This window comes from Schistocerca nitens, chromosome 2 (assembly GCF_023898315.1).
Source record: "Schistocerca nitens isolate TAMUIC-IGC-003100 chromosome 2, iqSchNite1.1, whole genome shotgun sequence".
In the NCBI taxonomy this organism is placed as follows: Eukaryota; Metazoa; Arthropoda; class Insecta; order Orthoptera; family Acrididae; genus Schistocerca; species Schistocerca nitens.
The window spans coordinates 929,295,148-929,319,965 of NC_064615.1; the positions used below are offsets into that span (position 1 = coordinate 929,295,148).

The following is a 24,818-nucleotide window of genomic DNA, read 5'->3' on the forward strand; positions in this document are numbered from 1 at the left end:
GACGTCGATGCTCAGCCCCTTTATGAGCAAATGTCCTTACCACATCAGAGACACCGCGCATTTCGTCCAGAAGCTCCAGAAGTTCCGATTGGACCAAGAAGACCTCATGGTGAGCTTTGACGTGCTATCCCTGTTTACTAGGGTACCTGTAAGAGACTCCCTAAGCCTCATAGGAGAAAAATTCGGACCAACAGTAACGAAAATTTTCGAATTCTTACTTACGTCAACATACTTTCTGTTCGATGGGAACTACTACGAACAAACAGATAGAGTAGCGATGGGCTGACCGCTATCACCAGTAGTGGCCCATGTGTTTATGGAGGCTTTTGAAGAAGAAGCTCTCGAGTCGGCAGCCTACAAGCGCTCTTGCTTTTTTCGATATGCAGACGATACTTTCGTAATCTCGCCGCACGCACGACGACGCCTCCAAGACTTTCTGCAGCATCTGAACTCGCTGCACCAGAATATCAAGTTCACGATGGAGGTAGAAGAAAACAACCAGCTTCCATTTCTGGATGTGCTCGTCGAGCGAAGACCAGATGGCACACTATGACACAGCGTCTACCGTAAGTCGACACATACAGATTTGTACCTGCATGCCTCCAGCTGTCATGCTCCTTCACAGCGAGAGGGAGTTCTAAGCACACTGGTGCACAGAGCACGCGAAATCTCTGACTGTGGCAGTCGAGCAGCTGAATTGCAGCACTTGCAGGCCGTGATCCGCACGAACGGTTACAGCAACCGGTAGATAAAACGCGCCTTAAGACCGAAGAAGCCGAGACAGCAGCCTTCCGAGGACGAAGACAAATCGGTTGCGACAGTGATCATACCATACGTCGGGAACACATCGGCAAAGATCGGAAGAATACTCAGAAAATATAATGTCAAGTGCGTGTTTCGCCTTCCATCCAAAACGAAAACATTATTAGGATCAGTCAAGGACGACTTAGGACTCCGGAAACTGGGAGTTCACATCAGCCCTCGCCAGTGCGAGAAAATATAAAATATATATAGGCCAGACCATCCGGACGGTACAGGAGAGATGTAGTGAACATAAATGCCACACAGACAACGCACAGCCGACAAAGTTCGCCGTGGCAGAGCACTGCATCTCACTTGGACATGACATGAACTACGATGGCACAAAAGTGTTGCAGCAGTCGAACACCTTCTGGGATTGTCTCCTCAAAGAGGCAGTGGAGATCCCGCTGCGTGACGAACTAATAAATAAAGACAGCGGTTTCCAGCTAAGCAAAGCCTGGGATCCAGCTTTGAGTATGATTAAAACACAGCGACAGTCTACAGGGAAATCCGCTCATGTCAGGACACCTGAAGAAGGAGAAGAAGCATTGTCACCACGACGGCAGAGTTCCGCAAGCGGCCGTAGCCACGGAAGGACTTCGGCCCATGATCTGTCGCGTGGCGCCGCGCTTCCCCCACCACCGACCGCGGACAGCTCGGAAGCGCCCAGACGGCGGCTGCGGGAGAGGGGTGGAGATTATATAAGGTCGCCATCCATCAGGGATCAGACAGACAACTAGAACGCCTGAAGATGGCAAGAAGTCGGCTTGCCGAAATATCGAGCCTTTTGCACGACGTTACCCGGCTGAATTCCCGAGAAATTTTCAACACAGAGATAGTTGTTAAAGTTTCTGCTGAACGTGAGCCGGCCGCTGTGGTCGAGCGGTTCTAGGCGCTTCAGTCCGGAACCGCGCTGCAGCTACGGTCGCAGGTTCGAATCCTGCCTCAGGCATGGATGTGTGTGAGGTTAGTTAGGTTTATGTAGTTCTAAGTCTCAGGGACTGATGACCTCAGATGTTAAGTCCCATAGTGCTTAGAGTCATTTGAACCATTTTGCTGAACTTATACTTCAGTAAAGGCACAACATTCTACCTGAAGAGAACAGTTTGTTAATCAGTGTATCAAGTGATGCTTTAATGTTCACTGACAGAGGTATATTATCAAGCAGTCCTGTGGCAAAGCACTGTGGCAAAGTTAAGTAAATCTTTTAGTCTTTTATGTAATAAAGTTAAATTATATTACATGTGTTCTAGTTTGATAAGCTTTCTCCCAAAATTATCAAAGAACCCACAGTTATGGCTGGACAAGAGCAGTTTCATCTGATCACAACATAAAGTTGGGTGAAAACAGATATATTAATTTTTTGCAGTCGCCTATATTGTCTTCTTGTTGCAAAACAGATCAATCAAATAAATATTTATCAGAATTCCGAACCAAATCAACTGGCATCCTGCAAGCGACTACATTTAAAATATCTATGTATTATATTTTAATCTGGTCATAGCCAATCTTCTCCTTTCTTCTTTGTGCATTGTTATAGAGGCTGAGGCAATACTGAGCACAGTGGGTGGCTGGATTCTCTTCTTGACGTCGCCCCGCCACCCCAGGATGGAGATCGTCTACACATCTATCTCCATCTAGAATAAAGCACACGTTCAAGTGCGAGATGGTTTCCTATATCTTTACTCAACGTGTATCCGAGGTGAGACGTGGGAACTAGACCAGTATTTACATAGTGGTTTGTGAGAAACTACCTAAAAACCACATCCAATCTGGCTATCACACCGAGCTTTATAGTTAATCCGCCAGGTGGATTCTATCCGGGGTCTGAGCGCTTTCTCACATCGCAGAAGAGGCGCGTTAACACGCATGGCTATCCGGGAGGGTTAAGGTTTTTTGTTAACGAGGGTGATATTTAAAACGACTGTTGACTCTTAAAGGAAGACATCGCTAGTGCTGTTTTTAAGTTAAAGCCTCCAGATGAAAATGACAATTATTGCTGCTGTTCTCTCATACAAACCAGTAGCGTGAGTGTAGTAGCTGTCGGCTAGGCAATTTACTTTTCAGCTTGGCACCATATCAGGCAAGACGGCTTGTAAGCAAGAGTGATGTTTGTTTATTTACGAAATAAGTACGCAATAAGTCGACACAGTTTCTTTAAATTAATGAGTTATCATTCAAGAAATCAGTCATTTTCAATATGGACTCGGTACTCGAGCACAAAGACATATTTTTTCAACCATTCCGCGGATGGACATTAAGTCATTTACGGATTTTATGAAATATGTTTTTACATGTGTCTGAGAAAGTGTCTTAACTGGTCAGTAACGTCACAAAAAACTCCAAAGGAGTGTAATTCATCCAAGAGAGAGGTAAACCACACTGTACTCTTCTCAATCGGTTTGTACAGCCAGAGTGAGAACCTCGGAGGAATGCTGACCATTTTCTAGTGGCACACGCTAGAGAAAACAAGCGCAGCGTCAGGTAAAAGCATATCTTCAAAATTCAGAGAGTGTACTCTTTCTTTTTGCATCAGTCTTTGACAGGTTTGATGTGCGCCGCCGTTACTTCCTCTCCTCCGCCTACATCATCATCTCATAGCAGTACTTATACCCAACATCCTCAATTATTAGATGGATACATTTCAATATCCATTTTCCCCTAAGGCTCCTCAGTATCATGCAAGTTATTCCCTAATGTCTTAACACGTGTCCTAACGTTCTTCGTTTACTTCTTATTAGTGTTTTGCGCATGTACCTCTCCTCACTGATTCTTCGAAGAAAATCCTCATTTTTAATCAGAGCATTCAATTTTTCACATCCTTCAGTAATTCATGTCTCAACGCTTCCATTCTTTTCTGTATTTACCTCACTACATTATTCTATGTATATCTATATTCTACATTCCGAAATACACCCGCCGGCCGGGGTGGCCGAGCGGTTCTAGGCACTACAGTCGGGAACCGCGTGACCGCTACGGTTGCAGGTTCGAATCCTGTCTCGGGCATGGATGTGTGTGTTGTCCTTAGGTTAGTTAGGTTTAAGTAGTTCTAAGTTCTAGGGGACTGATGACCTTAGAAGTTAAGTACTATAGTGCTCAGAGCCATTTTTTTTAAATACACCAGATGGAGAATGGTGGAGGGAGCTGCTGTTGGCAGCAAAACTTTCCTCCATAATGCCTGAAACTGACGAGCATGCAGGAGACGCACCTGGATTTGACCAGCATCAGGCAGTGTGGGCTATTCCGTATCACATCTGCATGGGTCTGAAAGGTGTACAGGCACTTTTCACAATTTTCATCACCATCTTTTGGCCGTGGTGCTGAACGACAGTTTCTCATGTTGTGTCAACATGTTCGAAGGTCCTTTTGAACATAAACTATGCAAATTACCTTGATATTGACACATAGCAGTTGCCATTTGTGTTTTATGAAGCTGGAGAGCTGTGCCGAAGTGTATTAGTTTAGTAATCTTTGTATGTATATAGCTGTTCTTGTGATTCAAAAGCTCTTACAGTACGCTATACGAAAAATAAAGAAATAAGAAAAACTGATCACTTCTCTCTCCCGTCTATTTCGTACTTAAAAAGCTTGCCAGTACTATCAGGGATACTTGCTCTTTAATGGAGGCGTTATGAATGCTATTGCTTGAATGCACCATCACGAATTTCAGAATAATTAAGGTGAGAAAATAAGGCGATACCATATGCACCCTCTGCCTTTTGATGTGCATTGAACTACTGATGCAGAATCTGTATTTTTTGAATCTCAGTGTGTCTGGATCTCTGCACCTAGATTGTGTACCATGTTCTCGAGTATACAATGAGGTGACAGAAGTTATCGCACAGGGATATGTACATGTATAGATGGTGGTATTATCGCGCACATAAGGTATAAGAGGGCAGTGCATTAATGCAGCTGTCATTTGTACTCAGGTGATTCATGTAAAAGGGTTTCCGACGTGATTATGGCTGCATGACAAGAGATAACAGATTTTCATGGAGTGTAGTTGAGGCTAGATGCATGGGACATTCCATTTCCGAAATCGTTAGGGAGACCCATAATGTCGAGACTATGCCAAGAATACCTTTGCAGGCACTAACTGTTAACACAGACAGCGCAGTTGCTGACGGCCTTTACTTAACGACCGAGAGCAGCAAGGTCTATGTAGAGTTGTCAGTGCTAGTAGACAAGCAACACTGCGTGAAATAATCCTAGAAATCAATGTGGAACGTACACCGAACGTGTCCGTTAGGAACGTACGGTGAAATCTGTCGTTAATGGCCTATGGCAAGAGACGAGCGACGCGAGTGCCTTTGTTGACAGAACGACATCGCCCACTACCCCTCTCCATTGCTTGTGACCACATCAGTTGGAGCACAGACGACTGAAAAACCGTGATCTGGTCAAATTTGTCCCGATTATCGTTAGTAAAAGTTGATGGTAGGGTTCGAATATGGCGCAGATCCCACGATGCAATGGATGCAAGTTGTCAATAAGGCATTGTGTAAGCTTGTGGTGGCTCCATAATGGTGTGTGCTGTATTAACGTGGAATGTACTGGGTCATCTGGTACATATGAACCGATCATTGACTGGGAATGGTTATGTTCAGCTACTTAGAGACCATTAGCAGTCGTTCATGGTCTTCGCGTTCCTAAACAACGATGTCATGCCATGTCATCGGTGATTGGTTTGTAGAACATACTGGACAATTCGAGCGAATGATTTGACCACCAAGATCGCCTGACATGAATCCTAACGAAGATTTGTGGGACAAGAGGTCAGGTCGTGCACAAAATCCTGCACCAGCAACACTGTAAGATGGCAAGAACTATGCCCCTTACATGAAGTCATTAAAGATTACCTAACGCATGTTGAGCAAGCAGTAGGGCTGAACAAAAATGACTGACAAGGCACAATGCATCTTGTAGAGGATATAGTATGGACATATTGGAATAATTAATGTCGGGTGATGGTTTTAAACTATTTCACATGACATGAAAACTTTGTGGAAACGCATCGATTTACTGGAGGCTAGTTTACCCCAGGGAAGTATTCGAGTTGACCACCATGGCCAGCAGGGGGAGCGGCGAAGGGAAGCGACAATAGGCAGCTTAGGGTGGCTCAAACTCTTGAGAAAGCGGTAACGGTGCGCGGCCTCCAGCTGCCTTAAGATGAGTGACAGTGAGGGGGTGGTTGACCCCGACTCCATGCTGGTGTACCGGGAAACAAACGGAGAACTTGTACGTCTGTTGAAAAATGTCTGTCGTCCCGTTTCCTGTGAAACATGCGAGAAAGCCGCGCAAAGCTACGGTGGAGCGGTCAACAGAGGTCAAAATATGCGTGTTCGTGACTATAGCAACTTCACGCTGAATTCACAGTCTGCAGAGTCTGAAGTAAATCAGGTGAAGAGCGACAGAATTAAATACGCCGGCCTCCAATGGGAACGTAGGACCAAGGAATTTGAAGTACTCTCCTGGGAGTCAGAATTCTGGAAAACTTGGTGTTTGTGCAGATGCTAACCTTGATGGGTGGCCTGGGGGGAGCTAAATAGAAGAAGTTGAGAGGAAGGGAAATTCTGTGGGAATTTTTTCACTTCCCAGAGCAAGCATTGGTTGGCGCTGGGAAGCGACGTATAATTAACGCGACCTGCGCTGCAATTGGCGTAAGTGGTTTTGCTGGAGGGGAAAGCGAGGCGAAGAGCAGACCGGCAGAAGTCTCGGTAGAGGTCTTGCGTTCCCAGCTTGCCTAGAGTGCGGACATGGCGTTCTTTACTCAGCTTGCCTGAGAAAGAGTGAGCATCTCTGCCGTTTAGGACTTAGCAAATGGAACGATTGAGCTTGGAGATAGAAAGTTTTGGTTCAGCTATGTACTGAGCAAGATAGCTAGGAGTGAATAGACGAGTGCAGCCTTGCAGCACCACGAGGTCGGCCGACGTTCACACAACGACGCCGCTCCACTACGCTGTATTCGGTGATATTGCGCCCGCTCCGGCCACTGATTAATTTGTTGGATCACGTTTGTAAAATTTCCACGAGTGTTTCATGGGCCGTGTATTGTAGAATTCTTCTCGCACTTCACATTACGCCTGGGTCAGTCGATAGGAATTACTTTTGATTTATCGCGCTTTACTCCACGGAAACGCAATTTATTACCACTGCCTGTTAGGAGAGTCATGTAATGTGATGATTGAAGGTCGTGAGCTAAAATAAATCTGTGCTAATCGACCGCATCTGTTTTCAATCAAGTAGTTGAAATCCCAAGTCATTTTCTTAATTAATTTTATGTTCACATTTGCATCTGGTGTTCAATAGCTGAATATAACATCAATGTGCACCCCTTTTTAATTTAAAAGGGATCAATTCTGAACCAATTAATGTCAACACTGCCACCGCAGTTCAGTCAGGAGTAACAGGGCCATATTACTTTTTTGCGTTATCCGATATTGCGTCAGTTTTGCACTCTCTGTTGATCTGTTAGTCAATTAGTTTGGGTGAACACACGCCAAAACCAGTTAAGTGACGGGTGGGGTGTTACAACACTTTCGAAACTATGGACGGCTACAGACGCAGCCCTCTGGGATGATAATGGCATTCAAACAGAGGATGACACGCGTAAAGTTGAAATAATAAAAACCTTTTACCAAAGCTGTTTCACAGAGGAAGACCGCACTGCAGTTCCTTCTCTAAATCCTCGCACAAACGAAAAAATGGCTGACATCGAAATAAGTATCCAAGGAATAGAAAAGCAACTGAAATCACTCAACAGAGGAAAGTTCACTGGACCTGATGGGATTCCAATTCTATTCTACACAGAGTACGCGAAAGAACTTGCCCCCCTTCTAACAGCCGTGTAACGCAAGTCTCTAGAGGAACGGAAGGTTCCAAATGATTGGAAAAGAGCACAGGTAGTTTCAGTTTTGTAGAAGGGTCGTCGAGCAGGTGCGCAAAACTATAGGCCTATATCTCTGACATCGATTTGTTGTAGAATTTTAGAACATGTTTTTATCTTGCGTATCATGTCATTTCTGGAAACCCAGAATGTACTCTGTAGGAATCAACATGGATTCCGGAAACAGCGATCGTGTAATACCGAACTCGCTTTATTTGTTCATGAGACCCAGAAAATATTATATACAGGCTCCCAGGTAGATGCCATTTTCCTTGACTTCCGGAAGGCGTTCGATACAGTTCTGCAATGTCCCCTGATAAACAAAGTAAGAGCCTACGGAATATCAGACCAACTGTGTGGCTGGATTGAAGAGGTTTTAGCAAACAGAACGCAGCATGTTGTTCTCAATGGAGAGACGTTTACAGACGTTAAAGTAACCTCTGGCGTGCCACAGGGGAGTGTTATGGGACCATTGCTTTTCACAATATATGTAAATGACCTAGTAGATAGTGTCGGAAGTTCCATGCAGCTTTTCGCGGATGATGCTGTAGTATACAGGGAAGTTGCAGCATTAGAAAATTGCAGCGAAATGCAGGAAGATCTGCAGCGGATAACACTTGGTGCAGGGAGCGGCAACTGACCCTTAACACAGACAAATGTAATGTATTGCGAATACACAGAAAGAAGGATCCTTTATTGTATGATTATATGATAGCGGAACAAACACTGGTAGCAGTTACTTCTGTAAAATATCTGGGAGTATGCGTACGGGACGATTTGAAGTGGAATGATCATATAAAATTAATTGTTGGTAAAGCGGGTGCCAGGTTGAGATTCATTGGGAGAGTGCTTAGAAAATGTAGTCCATCAACAAAGGAGGTGGCTTACAGAACACTCGTTCGACCTATACTTGAGTATTGCTCATCAGTGTGGGATCCGTACCAGGTCGGATTGACAGAGGAGATAGAGAAGATCGAAAGAAGAGCGGCGCGTTTCGTCACAGGGTTATTTGGTAAGCGTTATAGCGTTATGGAGATGTTTAGCAAACTCAAGTGGCAGACTCAGCAAGAGAGGCGCTCTGCATTGCGGTGTAGCTTGCTGTCCAGGTTACGAGAGGGTGTGTTTCTGGATGAGGTATCGAATATATTGCTTCCCCCTACTTATACCTCCCGAGGAGATCACGAGTGTAAAATTAGAGAGATTCGAGCGCGCACTGAAGCTTTCCGGCAGTCGTTCTTCCCGCAAACCATACGCGACTGGAACAGGAAAGGGAGGTAATGACAGTGGCACGTAAAGTGCCCTCCGCCACACACTGTTGGGTGGCTTGCGGAGTATAAATGTAGATGTATATGTAGATGCGTTCCTAAACAACGATATCATGTCTGCGGCGATCGGTTTGAAGAACATTCTGGACAATTCGAGCGAATGATTTGACAACCAAGATCGCCTGACATGAATCCTATCGAACATTTGTGGGACAAGAGGTCAGGTCGTGCACAAAATCCTGCACCGGCAACACTTTTGAAATTATAGACGCCTACAGAGGCAGCAATGCTCAATATTTCAGCAGCGGGCTTCCAGAGACTTGTTGAGTCTATGCCATGTCGAGTTGTTGCACTACGCCGGGCAAAAGGAGGACCGACACAATATTAGGAGGCGCGTTGTGTACCACGTGGCGGAGGAAACGTGGTGACTAGCTGCGACACAATACAGTGTGGGTGGCGTTTCAAGGAACCGCACCGCCAGCCCATTCTTCAGACTTCGCTGCCTAAGCGCAAGTAGGCAGCGTTCAGTGACGGCCCCGTGTTCATATGCGCTGTTCGCGCGGCTGTATCGTAAGGTCAGGTAGCGTCGACCAGCTTCGGCGCCAACCTATGGGAGTTAATCTGCCCTCTCTCCCGAGCACCGTAACCAAATTAAGAACAGGTGGACTGGAGACGAGCCTGCAGCGCTTTGCGACGTACCTGCGATGGCGGCGCTGCAGGTGTTGAGAATGGCGAGTGCCAGCAGAGCGCAGTAGAGCGCCGGTTTCCTGCCCATGCGATCGCTGGCGACGCGGCCCGCCATGTATGCCGGCACCTCGATGGCCGCTTGCACCACCAGGTTCAGCACGGGGCTGTTGTCCACCGCGTTCGTCATCGTCAGCAGGGTCGAGTCGTACAGCACCATCATCGTCGTGCTGAAATGCAAAAAAAAAAAAAAAAAAAAAATCGTTCAAACGGCTCTAAACACTAAGGGACTTAACATCTGAGGTCATCAGTCGCCTAGTCTTAGAACTACTTAACCTAACGACATCTCATACATCCATGCCCGAGGCAGGATTCGAACCTGCGACCGTAGCAGCAGCGCGGTTCCGGACTGAAGCGCCTAGAACCGCTCGGCCGCAGCGGCCGGCGCTGAAATGCAAAATCTACCCAAGCTTCAGTTATCTGATCTGAGCATAGACACTTGAGACGTCCCCTTAGAAAAATTTATGAATGACTGTGCTGATAAACCTCTTACTTTATTTGATTTTCAAACAGCTGAGCAAAACTGAACGTACTCAGACATTTCGCTCTTTACCTATTCTGATCAACACTAAACTGACACACAATATTTTTTTTCTTAGCACAACGCAATCTGACCTTCAATAATCCCTGCAAAAGAATGGCCCTGACTAACAATAACCTTTACCTTTCATGAATCACTTACCTCACAAAAATCTTCGTTACTCGTACTACTGCAATACAGCGAGTGCCAATACTGCCAGCTAAATAAAAGATTCAAACTACTGAAGGCACTAACTACTGATAGGCATAGTTAGCAAATGAAAGATTTTGATAGAGAACAAACAATGTATTTACCTTAATAGTGTTCAGAGGTTATTATATATATATATATATATATATATATATATATATATATATATATATATATATATATATATATCTCATCTAGTCTTACAAATTTACTCTCACACATCCAGATCATCCGCTCCCAAAACTCCGCCATCTCACTCCCCACATCCACCACTGCTGGCGGCTCACCTCCAACTGCGCAACGCTACGCGCTGTTAACAGCCAACTGCCCAACACTACAATGGCGAATATTCCGACAATGACAACCAGCCACAGACTGCACACAGCACAGCCAGTGATTTTCATACAGAGCGCTACATGGCGTTACCAATATGAAAACCTAAACAGCCTACTTACACACTGGAGGGTACCCAGGGAGTCAACAATAAACATTGCTAAATTGCAACCACTGTCGTCTGTTTGTATTGCTGGTCACAACACCTCTTGTGTCGATGGCAGCTTCACTAAGATCGTTTGTACTTTTTTAATTGTTAATGGTTTTAGGCAAATCCCTTTTGTCCAGATACAGTAATGTGAGATAACGATATAAACTGGAAGTTTGTTTATTCCATTACCTTTCGAGCATGGTTCAAATAGCTCTAAGCACAATGGGTTTTAACATCTGAGGAAATCAGCCCCCTTGACATAGAACGACTTGAACCTAACTTAACCTAAGGACATCGCACACATCCATGCCCGAGGCAGGATTCGAACCTGCGACCGTGGCAACAGCGCGGTTCCGGACTGAAGCGCCTAGAACCGCTCGGCCACAGCTTTCGGGCATGCATCTGGGTAGTATAATTCCTTCTTGCGATATTTCAGGTGATAACCTTGCATCCATCTTCAAGGTGAGTCGCTGGCAGAATCTAAACCATTCGACACAATACTGCGGAGTAAACACTCTTGCATCAATGATTATCTGTCTGTGGCAAGAGCGTCAGTCACAGGTATGCTTTATGCATCTAAAACTGAATCGAAGTAAATGGAGATTCACAAAATCTACAGTTCTTTACGAATAATGAGGTTGATTATTAAAATTAAGGGCATGTTGGAATCCCAGGCTGCGAAACTCAGACAATAATTCCTCTGCGAACACAGCCCTAAAATGAATGGCCTCCATCATTTCTCGAAGCGGAAACCCTGTTCTCGGCTGAGCAGGCGGTCTGCCACCTGTATTTTCTTAGCTTCCTTAACCACTGAATCCCAGTAGGATGAGGCTGTGTCCATTATCTTGACTTTCCCGTAATCCTTGGAATGGCGAGTGGAAGATCAGCCACCGCAGATTTGTTGGTCTGTAGAAAGCGGGTATGTCGCTAGTGTTCGATGCGCCGCTCTTGATTGCCTGTCCTAGGTGTCTTTTACTACTCTGACAGCTAATTTCATACACGCCCACCTTTCGTAAAAGCAGTTCGACTTTCGGAACTCCCTAATGAACTGCCGTCATGGCCGGTGGGAGGAGGATCACATCCACTTCATGTTTCTTCATTATTCTGACAGTTTCTGAGGAAACATTTCCAGTGTACCGTAGAAAGACTGTAGATTTAACACCTCTTTCTTCTTCCTCTTTCTTTCGTCGGACTAATGTTTTCTCTTGCAGAACTCTCTCAATTTGATGTTTTGCACATTCACTTTTTACTGAATACCTCTTCCAAGTGCATCAATTCATCCTGTAGGCTGCCAGTGTTGGACACAACATGGGACAATGTAGTAAAGTTTTATGTACGCTCACTGTTTGTGAAGGGGCGTGGCATCTAGGCGCCTCCAAGTGCAAATCGTTATGAGTGGGCTTAACGTACACTGGCCTTGGTTTGTTTTATTCTTACATGTACAAAGTTTGATCTGTGACTGATGCTATTGTTGCTGTCAGTGTTTTCGCTACGCCACATATATTACTCCAATGTGTTGTGTCAAGTGACGACTAAGTAAGATTAACAACCCTGTTTTATGTTATATTCAAATGAAGGGGTAGATGGACTGACCGTGATACCCGACAGAGATTCATCGTTTTTGCCTGATTTTACCACTGTAGCCCTGTGCCTCTACTAGCGCTCAAGGGCGACAGCGACGATTTCTGGCACACACACTGTTGGTTCTTCGTGGCTTGCGAAAGGACTGCCGTTCATGGTATTAGTTACGGCGAGATTAGTAAACCACCTGCTGACGTGAAGGTGGCAGTCAGAAAAACCGCGTAAATATTATGTCTAGATGACTGTAGGATCCTTCTGCAGATCTGACGACAATATTATCAGATAATACGCCGAGAAAGTTTACACAGTCATATCCTCTCAGATGGCTTAAATTGACTTATTGGTAGACGGCTACTAGGCTGTGGTGTAGGGAGCCGGCACGTTACCTAAGCGTGTTCGGTCAGAGAGGCGCTGGCCTTCTGTAATAGAAAAACTGAGTGAAGAAATCAACGATCAACTTGAACGGATGTCCTGTGACGTCTCCCAAACCAAACGCAACGAACATTACTGAACAAAATGAAAAAAAGGAGGGTAGCGTCTTTGATTAGTAATGAGAACGTCCTTGGCAGCCGCAGACTTCCGGCATAGAAGTTACCCTCATTCTGCCAACGTCCTTGTCAAACAGGGCAGAGGAGCGAACAGAGTTTCAGGCCACTCTCTTGCCCAACGGGTGTGAAACTGACGCTAAAGGCGGAATAATCAGCACTGATCAACGGCATGAGGATGCAGAAAGCAATGGAAACTATTGCATTAAAAACAGGTAATGTGGCCTGTAATAGAAAAAAATGCCACGATGGTCTCTCAATCGGCAAAAGATTCCGGAATAGTCCCACACTCGGATCTCCGGGAGGGGAGTATCAAAGGGGAGGTAACCATGAGAAAAAGATGCACAAACCAACGAAAGGATAAGTCTAGGCATTGGGGGTTCAGTGAAGTGAAATGGAAAGAAGAGTGGTATAACGGGAGTAGAATCCATTATGAAGAGGAAAGTAGGACAGAGATTCTATGACTGTGAACAGTTCAGTGATAGCGTTGTTCGCATCAGAATCAACAGCAAACCAACACCGTCAAGGATAGTTAGTTACCATAAAACGACAGTACAGATATAAGTGCCGTCGTTGCAAGCCAAAGATGAGAATACTAAACGAGTAATTTGGTACGTAAAGGGAGATGAAAATCTAATAGTCATGGGGGACTGGAATGCAGTTGTAGGGAAGGAGTAGAGGAAAGGGTTGTGGTAGAGTAGGGGCTTGGTACTAGGAACTAAAGAGGAGGAAGACTAAATGAGTTCTGTAATAAATTTCAGCTAGTAATGGCGAATAATCTGTTCAAGAATCACAAGAGGAGAAGATCTAATAGGAAAAGACCGGGAGATAGGGAAGATTTCAGTTATATTACATCATGGTCAGACAGGTATTCCGAAATTAAATACTGATTGTAAGACGTACGCAGATATAGACTCAGAACACAACGTAGAAGTGATGAAGAGAAGGCTGAAGTTTAACAGATTAGTCAGGAGAATCAGTACGCACAGGAGTGGGATACTTAAGCACTAAGGAATGAAGAGATCCACTTGAAGATACTGCAATAAGTAATAGCTCAGTAGGCAGTACAATTGAAGAAGAATGGACACCTCTAAAAAGGGCAATCACTGAAGTTGAAAAGAAAAACAATGGCACAAAGATGGTAAATCCGAAGAAACTATAGGTAACATAAGAAATTCTTCAGTTGATCGGTGAAAGAAGGAAGTACAAAAATGTTCCCGGAAATTCAGGAATACAAAAATACAAATCGCTGACGAAGGAAATAAACATGAGGGGCAGGGATGCTAAATATAAAATGGCCGCATGCAAAAAGACGTGAAAAAATCGAAAAAGAAATGAATGTCGAAAGGACTGACTCAGCATATAGAAAAATTAAAAGAACCTTCGGTGAAATTAAAAGCAATGATTGTAAAATTAAGACGCTAATCCCACCGTTAAATGCAGAGCAGAGGGCGAGAAAATGGAAAAAATACACTAAAGGCGTCTATGAGGGGAAGATCTGTCTGATGTGCTAGAAAAGAAACAGGAGTAGATTTAGAAGAGAAAGTGGCCCCAGAGTTAGAACCATAATTCAAAAGAGCGTTGAAGGACTTATGATCAGTTAAGACAGAAAGGATAAATAAGAATCCATCAGAATTTCGAAAATCACAGGGGGAAGTGGCAATAAAACGAGTATCACGTTCGTATGTAGAATGTATGAGTCTGACGCTATACCATCTGACTTCGGCAAAAATATCGTCCTACTATTACGGAAGCTCCAAGGGCTGACAATTGCGAGAATCATCGCACAATCAGCTTAACAGCTCATGCATCCAAGTTGCTGAGAAAAATAATACACATAACAATGCAAAACAATACTGAGGATGTGTTTGAGGACGATGAGTTTGGCTTTCGGAAATGTAAAAGCACTAGAGAGGCAATTCTGACGCTGCGATTGATAATGGTAGTAAGACTGAAGACAAATCAAGAGACGTTCATAGGATTTGTCACTTGGAAAAAGCATTCGATATTGTCAAATGCTGTAAGGTGTTCGAAATTTTGAGGAAAGTAGGGCTAAGCTATAGGGAGAGACGGGTAATATACAGCATGTACAACAGTCAAGAGGTAATAATAAGAGTGGAAGACCAAAAATGAAGTGCCCATATTAAAAAGAGTGTAAGACAAGGATGTAGTCTGTTACCCCTACTGTTCAATCTACACGTCTAAGAAACTGATGGAAATAAAAGAAGACTTTAGGAGTGAAAGTAAAACTCAAGGTGAACGGATATCAACGATATGGTTCGCTGATGACATTGCTATCATCAGTGAAAGTGAAGAAGAGCTGCAGGAACTACTTAATGGAATGAATAATCTAATGGGTACAGAACATGGATTGAGAGACAATCTAAAGAGACGAGAGTAATGAGAAGAAGCAGAAATGAGAACAGCGAGATACTTAACATCAGGATTGTTGGCCACGAAGTAGATGAAGTTAGGCAGCAAAATAACCCACGACGGACGAAGCTAGGAGGACGTCAAAAACAATCTAACATTGGAGAAAAGAGTTTTTCTGGGCAAGAAAAGTCTCCTGTTGGTATGAAACAAAGGCCTTAATTTCAGGAAGAAATTTCTGAGAATGTACGTTTGGAGCACAGTATTGTATTATAGTGAAATATGGACAGTAGGAAAAACGGAACAGAAGAGAATCGAAGCATTTGAGATGGGGTGCTACAGACGAATCTTGAAAATTAGGTGTACTGATAAGACAAAGAAAGCAGATGATCTGCGTAGAATCTGAGAGGGAAGAAAAATGTGGAAAACAGTAGCAAGAAGAAGGGACAAGACGACAGGACATCTGTTAAGACATCAAGACATCAGGGAATGACTTCCATGGAACTAGAGGGACCTGTAGAGAGTAAAAACCGTGTAGGAAGACAGAGACTTGAATATATCTAGCAAATAACTGAGGACGTAGGTTGCAAGTGCTACTTTGGTGAAGAGGTTGGCACACGAGAAGAATTCGTGGGGAGCTGCATCAAACAAGTTAGAAGGCCGACGACTAAAACATGATAACAAAACAAAGTCCATAAGAATAAGAGAACAATTCTATGAATATCGAGTCTTAGAAGTACCTTACCCTGAGTACATCGTTACATTAAGAAACACGATTTTTAATGTAAAACCTAATTTTTAGCTCACCAGCCAATGTATGCGTGTACCCATTAGAAGAGCACACTGTCAGCTTTGGAGCACTGTAGATGTAGATGATTTGTAACGAATAACAGGGGTCATTTGACCATCCGCTGGTAATGTAGGTCATTACTCAGAAGTGGTGTTTTTGTGCAGATTCTTTGTATGGAATGAACATGGTAAGGTGGATTGACTTTAAGACCTGAGCGACTACTCTATTTGGACGTGCTCCTCAATATGTAGTGAATGAAAACAGACTTCAAAAAATGGTTCAAATAGCTCTGAGCACTATGGGACTTAACATCTGAGGTCATCAGTCCCCTAGAACTTAGAACTACTTAAACCTAACTAACCTAAGGACATCACACACATCCATGCCCGAGGCAGGATTCGAACCTGTGACCGTAGGGTTCGCGCGGTTCCAGACTGAAGCGCCTAGAACCGCTCGGCCACAAAACAGACTTACTTTCCGTTTGTAAATGACTGTTTTGCCCATTTAGGGCAATGTTGTCCGTCTTAAGATCACTTCTCCTAATTACAGAGTAAGCAGTCTTAACGAAGCTTCCAGTTTCACTGTCGTATTTTCTACAAATATGGATGCTGGATAACACCCTGTGACGAGTTTTTCCAGTTTTGAAAAAAGCGTGAATTAAATTGTCCGATTTATTATGTATCAAAGTGGACTGCCAAATGTGTCAGTTTGCAGGCGTGTAACACGGCGCAAGAACAAAGCTAGTGAAAAAGACTCTAACCCAGAGGTACCAGAGGCGAGCTACCAATCTTGTCAATCAGAATTATTTTCAAACTCGGTAGGAATTACTGTTGTCAGTGACCACAGATCAACCTCGTCCACTTGAAGTGCTACATGTCGTTTCCAAAGCTAAGTTTCCACTGTGTTATAAAAGGAAAGTTCACAATCACTGAATTTTAATGCTGAAACTACAGAAAAATTGAACGATGCTCATTGATAAGTGTAGATAGCGCAAGGAAGATATGCAACAATTAGGAGATACTGGAAAACAAACAAACAGATAAGGGACCAAAGTAGAGTGGAAAATATGACAAAATGTACATTGGCAGAAATCGGAAGTGTTACACCACACATCACTACACCGATATTTATGAAACTTGGTAGCGATGACCTAAACAAAACTGCTATTAAACGATTAAACTTTTATTCCATATGGAGCTGATATACATCATCAATATTAGTATGAGTTGTTAACCCCACAGGCGCAAATACACTCTCGTAGTCCTTTGACATCTGAATGCCATCGTGGCCAATACCTTGCTATGCCTGAAATACGTGCTGTATCAGTTCATGACGGTTGCTGCCTCGAAGTTGGTTTGAAAGTAGACGTTTCCCGATCGTGTCCGTGATGTGCTCTATGGGTGACAAATTGGGGAACCGAAAAGTCAATGATACGCACATTCTTCAAGGCGTCTGTAGTGTGAAATGCAGTGTGCGTTATTGGATTTTCCTGCTGGGATATCCATTTGTATCCTGTTCATAATGGACATAAATACAGCTTCACCATTCTTGCCACATAATGGCGAGCACATAGAAACTCTCCCAACAAACACCATTTCAGCCCTAAAACAAAATGCTAGGAGTTCTAGAGAGAAGGTCTCGGTAATTACTGCTTCCTTCGAGTTTCGACCAAATCGTTCACGGACACGTCATCGTAGATCTGACCGCCACGAACACAAGCGAAACTGGTCGTTTAACACCACGGCACTGGCCCTATCGCATTCCAGTCCCTGTAGTCAGTGCTAATGTTTTCAGCGTTAAACGGCGCATAGTAAATTGAAAACTTAAGCAAGCTTTCAGTAATATGTTCCCGACACTTGGTGCTGACACAGTTCCCGTAACATGTGTTTGGATTTTAGCTATTATCATGCGTCTATTTTTCGGAGCCAATCACCCTTCTAGAAAAATTGAGACTGCTCTTGTTACCACACTGTTGTTCAGAATTCATCTCTTGATCAAACGTTCTGCAGTCATTACATTACATTCATCTGTCTGCGCAATCTGTCGGTCTGATCCTTCCATGTCACTCAAGGCAATTACTTCACTCATGCCAATGATTCCACCTTTTCTCTGGGAACGTTTTGTTGCAATACACACTTGAAAATTTCCAATACTCTCAACAACCACCATGCACTCAAAAACTTCTTCGTTGTAGGAATGGTTTTTTCTGTACTGAAAACATGCTCACGTGCGGCTGAAAGATCAATCTACATATCCCATAGGCATGGAAAATCTGGAATACCAGTTTGGCAGCGTTCGGTCAAGGCGTTCGTACTATAAGACTTTCCACTTTTTATCACTGTCTTATTGTAATGGAAACTGAAGTTCTCTGGGCATAGAATCAGTCAAACGGCTGGCAGATGGACGAATCAAGTAGTTTGCTGGATTACGATAGATAATAAAAGTCTGGGAAGAAGATATACGAGTATATACCGGTTTGTCACACTGCCCTTTCTCGAACTGTCCTATCTGCTTTGCTATTTGCATAGCATCTCAGAACAAAACAAAATACTCTGACAATGCTATTTATCAAAAGATTCTTACTGAGCAAGAAAGAAAGAAAAGCCCAAGATGGGAAGTTGAATGACAGGAAGTGTTATTCCTTCTAAGTTAGATGGCGACTGATGATTTAATTTTTGAGTCTTTCGCGTTGAATCTGTCGTTTCCTATTAGGAGCATGATTAGCACCATGCCATACTAGTTTCTTAATGAGTTTTTCCGGTAGATCTACCCAGCTACAATTATCAACTGTGGAGTTTCTATTCATAATGTGACCAGTCAAACTTTATTACAGCGTAAAATATGAAACAAATCTTTTCCAAATATATTGTTTCACTGATTACCTAAAAACACGTTTCCATCGAGGCTGTAACATCACATAACACTTTCATTTGCAACTGGCCAATTTCAGTATCATGGTCGTTATCAAGTATTTGCATGTAAGTGGTCACATGTCAACTGATTGTAGACTATACATCAAATTCAAAATTAATATACTGGAAAGGATATCGAGGCATGTTCAAGCCAGCATTGTCGAACCATTTTAATTTTTGTCTGCTGATAAGGTATGAAAGCCCTGAACGTCTTGCCACGCAACTTTCATTTTGTTTTCTTCATAACTGGATCATCAGCAGATGGTTTAGTAAAGACATGTTCGAACTGACGCTCTAACTTAGTGCGATACTTACACACAAATGCATGATAATGGGAGTGAGGTTGAAATTGGCCAATAGGGAAAAAGAAAAGTCTTGCATAAAGTTACAGCATCAGGGGAAACATGTCTTTACCAGTATTTCACAGTAGTGGTGTAGATATCAGCAAAGACGTCTATCTGCTCGCCTTAAACTCGCCAGCAGGTCTTATGCCGTCATCTCTAAACTCGCTGGAGCTCACGAGGAAGACAGGTTGCGGCGCTTACGTCACAGCACATGACACTGCAGGTCTTACGAGTGCCAAAAGTGGTTGAAATGGCTCTGAGCACTATGGGACTTAACATCTGAAGTCTTCAGTCCCCTGCAACTTAGAACTATTTAAACCTAACCTAGGGACATCACACACATCCATGCCCGAGGCAGGATTCGAACCTGCGACCGTAGAAGTCGCGCGGTTCTGGACTGAAGCTTCTAGAACCACTCGGCCAGCGCGGCCGGCTTTACGAGTGCCAGCAGCCGTCAGACGGAGAACGAGTAACTACTTTAGACGAGTTTAATAGTTCTAGACTGCACGTTTAAGTGCATGCAAGTCCTCGGTAGCACACGACAATTTTGACCTTTAGGGGTACCTTTTCTGTCCAATATTGATTTCCCGTGGGCCCTGCATGAAGGTGAGCGCTCGCGAAGTGTGGCGGGCAAGCTGACTAGTGTGATATGACAAGTTCGTTGCAGGGCCCGTATGTCTCGTTGGCCCGCAAACTTGCCGTCTCTGTACGATTGAAGACTCGACTCGCCAGTATGCATTGCCGCCCATTTAACTGAAAATTCGTCGCTTGCGTCTGTTGTCGGGTACAAATGGGCCATGGCAACATAGACAGTAGAGCAAGTTCATGAGTCTGGAAGGAAACGATAACTCACGCTATCGCCGCTACATATGCAACTGTAAATTTATTAAACAAGAATAAACAATTTTGTTTGCAGTGGACGAACTTAGTATTTGTTTCTATCTGAATTGTGGACTACAGCATCAAGCTTTTTCTAAATATCACTCTTCCTCTTATGGAGTAAATTTGCAGCTGTGTTCATTGCATCATTTAATTTTCGCCTTACACTCTCTGCACCCTAGACATAGCTTTGTTAGAGAACATAGGATTCCGAAAGTCGGTCATATTTCGCTCTGTCTGGGCTACACTACAACAGCAGCCACATGCACACAGTGTGCACGCTACGTCACGGCTTCACCCTCCTGCACCCTTTAGTAAGGGAGAACGAGACGATGAGTAGGAAGTGACTGCAGTGCCACCATTCTCAGACGCGACGTTATCACGTAACCACAGTGGGGCGCAGTGTGCTCCCTGCCGCCGTTGGATAAGCAGGTGCAGCAGCAAGTCGTATACTCCTAGCTCACTCATTTGTTACATAGTTCAATTCTTAATTTCTTTGCGTGTTTTTGGTACTTGCATTGTTTAATTCATAAATTTCGGGCGTATTATAGTATTTGAGAGTTGTAGCATCACGTTTTGGTACCTGAATAGTGTAAATTCGCGTAGTCGTTTGTCTTCTCTTTTGTTTTGAACGGCCGGCGTCGGTTGGTCAGTCAGTGTGCTCCAGGGGGGTGAAACTCATATAGGGATTTCCGGTAACACGACGTTGGTTTGGTCCCAGGCCACTTGCAGCGCTGCAAGTTTAGCAATTTATAGTCTCGTGTTCCTATTGGATGACGTAGTCTTCCATAATTGTTTTGGTATCGTAGCAACGTGATCGTGATTTTTTGTTTAAATTGCAGTGTAAGTATGTTGCTATTATTCTGCTTAATTTTTGGATGCATTCGTAATATTTGATGGTGTGATGATTCAGTATTTACTTTTTTACTTTTGTTTCATATAGAACACGAGGTTGTATCATCACATTAAGTTCTGTGGACTCTTGTATATTTGTTCCTGCAAAGAAATACAATTTCCATTGCTCAGTACACTTAAAGGGTAAGTATATTTCTTATTTCTGTTCATATTACCTTGTATTTCATAGAGAATCCCATGCTAGCTGATTTTGCCATAGTTGGTATTCAACTTTCCGAATCCTGTAATGCCGGCCGAAGTGGCCGCGCGGTTCTGGCGCTGCAGTCTGGAACCGCGAGACCGCTACGGTCGCAGGTTCGAATCCTGCTTCGGGCATGGATGTGTGTGATGTCCTTAGGTTAGTTAGGTTTAACTAGTTCTAAGTTCTAGGGGACTAATGACCTCAGCAGTTGAGTCCCATAGTGCTCAGAGCCATTTGAACCATTTTTTGAATCCTGTAATGGAATATAATTCTGACTTTGATTCATCTTCCTTTTTGCCACGAAGTACTCTTAGTGACATTATAAGTACCATTTATTGTGCCGTTTACTGCACCTTAATATTGGACGTGTTACAATTGATTCGTAATGCCTCGAGTGTGTTTTATTTCCCGTTTTCGACAGTAAATATTCTGTACAGTACATAACACTCTAACCAGGTAAAAAGTGTTTGTTGCTGTTGTATCGACAAAGGTTGTGTCTCACATAATAAGACATCTGTTTGGAAGTCACACAAAGCAGGTCCTTCAAGCAGTTGGACATTTACACGTATTATTGTGGCAATATTCAATGCAGTAGAAATCTTCTCGCACTTTAATGCTCAACACAATGTAATACAGATTTACAGCTGTAACTGTTACTGATAAATGTACAGCTGAATTTGGTATCTACCATGGTATCTAGATGCTGAAATATACTGGAATGGTACAATAAGCAGTGTTTCTACTGCCTGATAGCACTGTTTAACGAAGTAGTGTTGAATATAGAATATAGTGCAACTACGCTCACGCAGTTATATATAGAGTGATGTGCATGTCCGTAGTAGAAATGAGAATTTGTTTCGTTTTTTCACTATTTTGTAGCAATACCACATCAGATTACAAGCCATCATAACAGTTATCAATACTTCGATACAGGATAGCTGCATTTAGACATAAGCTAATATGATTTTTTATAGGGAAATTAATATTACATTGAGTTTTCTTTAACATTAATCAATGTAAACCATACCTGAACTTTTTTCTCGCTCCTAATTTTTGGTTTGAATAACATTTCAGATACATGAGGATGGAGCATACAAGAAGAGAAGAATCCAGTTTGAGATTGAAATTGAAATACTCGTGCAAGTTTCCCAGATGCAGGAGTAGGTATTATGTAAAAACAAATTCCAAACACAAGAATAAACATTTCTGTAAATTTCCAGCAGCATCAAAAAGTAAGACTTTAAAGAAGTGGAAATTGATCTGTAATATAGATGGTGTCAACTGTAGTTATTATTATGTGTGTGAGGATCATTTTTATGAAGCAGATTTTGTGAACTTTACTAGACACAGGCTAAATCCTGGTGTTATACCAAAGCACATGGAACTGGTGTTGTATCACCCTCCCCCCACCCATCTGTGTTACAATGGTGGTGGTGGTGGTGGTGGTGGCGGTTTCACCACATCGGGTGCAAATATAAGTGTGCACGAGACAGATCACAATGCAAAATCTACAGTAATACAACGAAGCAGTCCGCCTTTACAGAGCACAGGTGATGGTGAGTACAGCTTTTTATCTTCAACTGTTTATGATGTTGAAAGTAGTCCAGGTGTAATGAGATCTGGCGCTTCTAAACGTGATTTAACTCCAAGAAAACACAAAATGTACAAACTGCATAGAATTACAGTTTCCAGAGTGTGTAAATTGTGAAAACAGCTACAGAATGAGAGGAATAAATTGAAAATTCTAAAAGAGTTGTATGATGACAGGAAATTTCAGTTGATTGAAGAAGAGTTGAATGATGTGACTAAAACTTTTATTAATAGTCAGTTAAGAAATGCCAATATGCAGTCCACAGCAGTACAGTGGTGTATACAAGATAAGGCCTTTGCTTTATCTATTTATAAGTGTAGTCCCCGGTTGTACAGATATTTGGCCACATACTTCTCCCTTCCATCTGTCAGGCTGCTCAAGGGAGTGCTTTCCCACATACCATTCGATACAGGACTTAATCCAGCTTTATTAAACTTTTTAGCATGGGAAGTAAGTAATATGCATGAAAATGACAAGTATTGTGCTCTACTTTGTGATGAAATGTCTCTGGATGATGGTATGTACTATGATGCACACAAACAGCTAATCTATGGGTATCAGGACTTGGGTCATTCAGGACGTTCACCTGTAGCTGCTAGTCAGGCATTGGTTTTTATGCTGAAAGGCATTCACAGAACTTGGAAACAAGTTCTAGCCTATTACTTTACCGCAACCACTTTCCACTACACCCATTTGAAATCACTCATTGTTCACATCATAAGTGAACTACAGAATATTGGGTTCAAAGTGGTTTGTACTGTATGTGACCAGAATGCAACAAACCAAAAGGCCCTTAAGCAACTGTGTGAAGCAAAGTTGTTGAAGCCCAGTATATTTCATTTTGTCGTCAATAATCAACCAATTGTTACCATTTATGATGTACCACATCTGCTCAAAACACTATAAATGCTTTGATAGATAATAAATTTCTATTTGAAGCTCACAAAGCAGCAAAGTTTGAGTACATCAGTACAGTGTTCTTTTTGGATAAAAAAAACGATTGAAAACTCTACCCAAATTAAAAGCACAACACTTTAACGTTTTTGATTCCCATGTCAAAATTAAGGTAAAAGTTTCTGCTGCACAAATGAGCCATACTGTTGCAGCTGCAACTGAAACATATGTTTCTACTCACACATTACCATCTGAAGCTATACACACAGCTGAGTTTGTGGAAAAGGTAGATAATCTCTTTGATTCACTCAACAGTAATGAGCAATATCCCAGGGATGGAAAACAATTTAGGTGTGCTTTATCAGAAAATTCACCACATTCAGAAATGTGGTATAGCATATTGAGGGAAATAGGCAGCTGGCAAATAATAGATTTAAAAATGGGAAGGAACAAGACTAATATGTTTAGCTTCATAAAAGGTTGGCAGATTACAATACAGTCTATTATTTTCTTGTGGAAGACCTTGAAAGTGGTTGGCTTTAAGTACTTAAATTTAAAGGCGTTCAATCAAGATGATTTAGAAAATTTCTTTTGTAGTATAAGGCAACATGGTATTGCTAATACAAACCCAACTTGTTTTCAGTTTGTACAAGCTCTGAAGACTTGTGTTGTCAATCATATGACTTTGCCTTTCAAAGCCATGAGTGTAAGTAACTGTGAAAATGATGATTACACTCCCTTGAGCAGTTTGTGTCACTTTTTGGCAGCTAGTGGTAGGAGTGAACATTTAAGTGAATGTGAGATGAATGACACTGATACACCTGAGCAAATTTATTCTTACTCAGATGGTATCATCGAGTCTGTAGAAGATCAACAATCCTTAGCCTATGTAGCAGGCTATGT

At 42.8% G+C, this 24,818-nt stretch overlaps 1 protein-coding gene across 1 annotated transcript in view; it reads right to left on the reverse strand.

Moving 5' to 3' along the window:
* LOC126234715 (solute carrier family 22 member 7-like) overlaps nucleotides 1–24,818 on the reverse strand; it is a 214,088-nt gene that overhangs the window by 18,007 nt on the left and 171,263 nt on the right. Inside the window, exon 9 of the mRNA XM_049943463.1 lies at nucleotides 9,655–9,869. Within this exon, the coding sequence (XP_049799420.1) occupies nucleotides 9,655–9,869 (215 nt within the window). The remainder of the gene's footprint in view (nucleotides 1–9,654; nucleotides 9,870–24,818) is intronic.